The sequence below is a fragment of the Vitis riparia genome, chromosome 17, assembly GCF_004353265.1.
Source record: "Vitis riparia cultivar Riparia Gloire de Montpellier isolate 1030 chromosome 17, EGFV_Vit.rip_1.0, whole genome shotgun sequence".
Taxonomy (NCBI): domain Eukaryota; kingdom Viridiplantae; phylum Streptophyta; class Magnoliopsida; order Vitales; family Vitaceae; genus Vitis; species Vitis riparia.
Window position 1 is genome coordinate 12,795,805 of NC_048447.1, and position 5,595 is coordinate 12,801,399.

The following is a 5,595-nucleotide window of genomic DNA, read 5'->3' on the forward strand; positions in this document are numbered from 1 at the left end:
GAATCTTTCCCGTCTTTTGTGTTGATGGTGTACCTCCCAACTCCTAAGACAAACACCTACCGACTTGGATATTCGACTGTGTGTAGGAGGACATCCACATGATTTGGCAGTAGGATTTTATTTTGTTTTATTTTTTGAGGTTTCCCTATCAAGCAATGTTGAAACCAAGTTGCAGTTTGATAAAAATCAGAAAGTCCACAGACAGATTTTTGTGTTGAATATATGGCCAGAAACTGATGGCATGGGGGGCTTCACCTAAAAAAAAGAAAAGAAAAGGAAAGAAAATTGGGATGAATCTTTTAGTTAGGGATAAAACTGAAATTAGACATGTATAGATGACAAGAAAAAGGCATATTTGCTTCCCTGTAAAAAGGAAATAGCAAAAGGGAAAGAAAGCAAAAGCAAGAGAGAATGCCAAAAGAGTTCATGGCTTCATGTGCATTTGGGCCCCATTACAACTCATCTTGCCCATAAAATGTGGCCAACAATTTGCTGGAAATAACCAAATATCTCAATGTTTTATATCACTGATCAACCACGAATATATCTTGGCCCAAGTTTGGTGTTCCCACCAAATTTCATTATAAGGAAATTTTGGCGGATTCAGCCCACCTCAGTACAATCCATATATCCTTACATCTTTTTCTCTAGAAAAAAACAATTGGGTGTGTTTGTCACTTAGAGAAACTCATAAATCAGTCTTGCTTGATTGTGTTTTTTTCCTTCTAGGCTAATGGGGATGGGGTCACATTCATTGACAGGATCAGTCTCAGTGATTGATAAGGATAATAATTAATAATGCTTCACTTGACTTTGGACAGGGGGCCAGGGATAAGAAAGAAAAGTAGGAATACCTCCAAACTTTTCCTCCTACCGGAAAAAAAAAATATTGAGGATGGAAAACAAGAGGAGAGAGAGAGAGCAAGGCAGAGCCTTGTTCCAACTTTCCACCTCTTGGCACAAGTTGATGGGATACCTGGGGCTTGAAAAGGGAAGTTTCATGGCTTTTTGTAAAATAAATTCTAGTTTATCTGCTCAAAGGAAGACCTAGAATAACTTCTTTTTTTCTTTTATTCTTTTTTTTTTTCCTCTTGGGTTTGCCACCATCTCCACTTTATCCCCACAAAGGACCTTTCTGCATTATCTCAAGCATAGCTGTTAAGGAATGGCTTCTCCAAGCATTTGCATTTTTGAATATTTCTCCAAGAACAATCTTAAATGCCTTCTCACCTTTTGTTGTTGATATCTATGATTGCACTACAGAATTTTTAATGAGTTTCCTCCTCCCCTACTTTTGTGGGAAAGTAGATGCCCTTTCTGCTATTTAAATATGGGATGGGAATATGGATTGACTGATGATACATGCATCCATGATTTTTCACAAAAAGGAAAATATGGGGAAAATGAACCATTTTACAGACTTGGTAATCTGCATATCTATCTCAGTATTCCATATATGTGGAAAGTATATGTACATGAATGAAAACTCAATACCCCTTAGCAAATCAAAAGGCACCTTCTCATACGGTTACAAGAAGAAACTGTTGCTACTTGAGCTTCTCTAAGACAAACTACCCTGTCCCATTAGGGAAATGATCAGTCATCCTCCACCTCTTCCTCCCAGTCAATTAGCTTGCCATTTAGGTTTGCAACAAGGACTAAGCGAGAGGACAGTAAGGGCGTTCAAATTTGTGATTTGAAGTCAACCTTGCCCTTCATATTTATATGACACTATGACTCAATTAAGAGCTCTCTTGGAAGTTGAGTGACCGAGACAAGGCTGCAGGGTTAGCCCGCAACACGGCAGAGGTGTCCATAGCATGATTTTTATCATCACCCTTCAAGTGGAAGGCATTGAAGAGCCCTCCTCCGCTGACTGAATCAACCTTGTCATTCTTAATCCCGAGCGTTGTCCATATGGAACTCTTTGCAGCTTCAGCAGGATCATCAATTCTCAAGGTCTTTGGAACCCAGAGGCATCTCTCTGAACTCCTCTGTTTTGGGGTCGCTTCATCCTCCACAATGCTTGGTTTAAGAATGTCCCCTTCCCTTGAATGCTTCCCTAAAGTTGGAGAATTTTGTCTGGAGTTTGGAGTCTTTTGGTTTGCAGAAGAAGATGGTGGAGACAACCAAGGAATGTTCCAAGGGGCCGTAACATGACAATTCCAATAGGCTGCAGGATAGAATGGCATAGGAAAACCTGGAGGACAGAAAGGTGGAGGCACTGCAGAATTCCAAGGATAAGGCCAGGGAATCCCAGGGATACATGGAATTCGAGAAGGTACACCATGGGAATTTTGCTTTGCCTCATGTAGCCCATACTTGCTTCCTTCCTCCGATGAATTTGAAACGGTGATAGAAGATGCACTAGAGTGATCATCACCATTTTCCTGAACTCTGAACGAAACTGGAATTCCCTGTTCTTCGTGTGTATGAAACCCGTTTCGGGCCCCATTAGGCATCTTTTTCTCCTCAAGATTTAAAACAGAGGTCATGGAATCACAAAAGGGTGCATCCGAGCCAAAAGTGAGTACTGTGCCATTGCTTTTCAAAGTTGGTTGGTGCACCCCATTAGTAGCCTCAATTCGAACAGTTTGGAGTGCTTCAGAGATGGTGATATGTCGATAATGCGAGGCAGAATTCTTGTTCTTTCGACGGCCAGCTCCCACTGGAACATTCCTCATGGTACCCCCAGCAGTCCAATACCTCTGGCAGCTTTTGCAGAAGTGACGGGGTTGGTTAATGTTGTAATTGTTGTAATAACAGAACTTTGTGTCCATGCTATTACAGCGGGGGCATGGAAGGATTTTGTCTGGCTTCTTCAGGGTTTTCTCTTGAGAATCAGGACTATCACTTTGTCCTTTTTCCGCCTTGGAAGTTTTTAGTGTTACATTTTCTTCAGCAATAGAGGGTGTTTTAGGGTTCTCATTGCTCTCTGCCACTGTTTCTGAATTCCTTGACTCCTCTGAACCATCTTCTCCTTTGGTCTCAGCAGGTTTTCCTCCCAGGGCATCCTGAAAATTTAAACAAATTTTCTTGTAAGCAGCATGTACATGTACCATAAACAAAATTCATCATACCTTAATAAGAAATGAGAAAAGATCATTGTTAGATCTTTGTTAATTTTTATTTTATATTTTTTTGCTATTTAGAGCCAGAGGATCTATAAAAGCCAAGTATACTTCAATTCATGTCCTCTGTTATACCAGACTTTGAGATATGAACAAGATTATCATCCAAAGGACAATCAAAATTTAGGAACTTAAGGCAGAAACAATCCCAGACTTGCATAGGAAAGAGAAATCAAAGGCACCGGCTTGAGAAGAACAATTTGTGTGGAAGGCTTTCACTTCAAGCATAAATTAACTACTAGGAAAAGCAACTTGATTTGTAATACATCAGGATTCAAGATCACTGAAACTTAGGAGTTTGGTACTTTTAGAGGGAGGAAAAAAAAAAAAAAAAAACTAAAAATAGTCCATTCATTGCTTGACTGACTGTAAGAGATCCAAGAGAAAAGAATATGGGGAGGTGGAATTTTTGTTTCTTGAAGAAATTAGTATCCAATTTATTAAAAAAAGGTGGTCAAAAGGGGAAAAAAATGAAGGGCTTCATCATATCACATAAGGAAAAGAGCTATTGATTTGGAAAATAAAAATTAGAAAACATAACCGACATCTCAGGGATGAACAATTCACTTGATTTGGTTGCTGATAGGATGTCAGAAATTTAAATTTTGAGTACTACATACTTTTCCACCTCGGAAGATCAAAACCTCTACTCATGTACAATACAGACGAGTTTTCCACTTTCTTGAAAGCTAAATCAATGGAGGAGAAAACAATTCCTCTGTTTTCTGAAATTCAAAATCAAAAAATAAAAACTAACTTGTAGAGGTGGAGTTCCAAAACCCTGATCAAATACCCAAAATTTAACAAGTTTGCCAGACCTGAGAAAATGAGAAACTCACTCCTACCATGCTTGGAAATGAGAAAACTTCAAAACTAAATTTGACCCATTAATTCATTTTCTTTCTTCCAAGATGGGTCAGTCTCAGATTCACACACAATCAATGCCATAAACACCTCTCTCTCAATTATATACCTTCTCAGTTTCTTCTTCAAGACCATCTTCACGGGCAACAGCAGCACCAGAGTCTCCAACATCACCTGAGCTGACCGGAGCATCGCCGTCCGTTAGCATGGGTATGGTTTTGCCAAAGAGCTTAAACGCGGGGTCCTTGGGCTCCTGCATTTTCTCGGTGACCAAACAAGGCGCCAAAATTTCGAGAAGGGAAAAAAAAAAAAAACAGAGAAAATTTAGGCGAGTGAGAGAGGAGTCGTCGACGCTGGACGCTGGACGCTGTGCGTTGGCAGTGTCGTCGTCTACGATTTTGATCCGTTTAAATGAGATGTGGATGCCACGTCAGCAAATGAGTTGATTCTCAGCCACAAGTTCATGTGGTCTTTAAGATCTGCTCCCTTTTTATTCTGGATGCACACAATCTGTGTGCACCCACCCTTTTTCTTTTGATTCTTGTCACCATTTTTCAACTTTTTCTCGTCATCACATATGACGTGATAATATATTTCCTATAAAAAATTATATATTTTAATTTTCTTTTAAATAAATAAGTCAAAATTTTAACCAATAATTACCACGTGGACTTTCTATAATAAATAATTACCACGGTGGACCTCCAATAATTTTGGTTAATGGCTTCCCAAGAAAAAAATAGAAAAATCCAAAAAAAAAAAAAAAAAAAAATCATAATTAAGATAATCTAAGAAGAAAAGTAAATGATATTAAGTACTTTTGGAAAAAATAATAATAATTCTATGAATCAATTATTACAAAAATTCATTATAAAATTGATTTTTAATTGTCTAAAAATAGAAAATAAGTAAAGCTCTTAAAGAAAATAGTATATATTAATAGTTCACATATTTAAAAAAATTAATTATTTAATAGACGCCTAACAAAAAAACATACCACATGAGAAAATTACTATATTTGTTAGGGAAATTATTAAATTTTTTTAAAAAAAAAACATCCTCTAATCTCTAGTCACATGAAAATAGAAAATGAGGAGAACATTCTCCCATTATTTGTAATCTACTCGATAAAGATGTGTTTTTTTTGTAAAATTAGGAATGCGTTTGACAGTATTTTTATTTTAATTACTTATAATGAAAGTGTTTTCTTATAAGTGTTTTTAAAAGAATCACCAATCAAGTGTTCCTTTATAAACTATTATAAGTGATTTTAAAATTTTGTAAAAGTGTTTTCTAAAATTTATTATACCTAATTTTTTAAAAAGGTTAAAAACACTTTCTATAATCACTTCCAAACCAATTCTAGATGTTTGAAAAATTTTAGAAACACTTTTAAAATTTTGAAAAATCATATATAGTTTTCAATCATTTATGGTGTTTTTTGAGAAAATATTTGTGTTTGAAAGTGTTTTTTCTTTTTTTCTTTCTTCTTGAAGTGTTTTAGGTGGAAGCATTTTCTTATAAAGTGGTTTTAAAAGAATTACCTATAAAGTATTTTTCTAAAAAACACTACCGAGTATGTTTGAAAGTAATTTTAAGA

At 36.4% G+C, this 5,595-nt stretch overlaps 1 protein-coding gene across 1 annotated transcript; it reads right to left on the bottom strand.

Moving 5' to 3' along the window:
• Positions 1–1,395: 1,395 nt before the first annotated feature.
• Positions 1,396–4,375, bottom strand: LOC117905091 (cyclic dof factor 3). Its single transcript, XM_034817991.1, has 2 exons — positions 4,105–4,375; positions 1,396–3,014 (listed from the first exon to the last, which is right to left on the bottom strand). Exons 1-2 carry the CDS (start codon positions 4,252–4,254, stop codon positions 1,743–1,745), a joined length of 1,422 nt encoding a protein of 473 aa, XP_034673882.1. The 5' UTR covers positions 4,255–4,375; the 3' UTR covers positions 1,396–1,742.
• Positions 4,376–5,595: the final 1,220 nt, after the last annotated feature.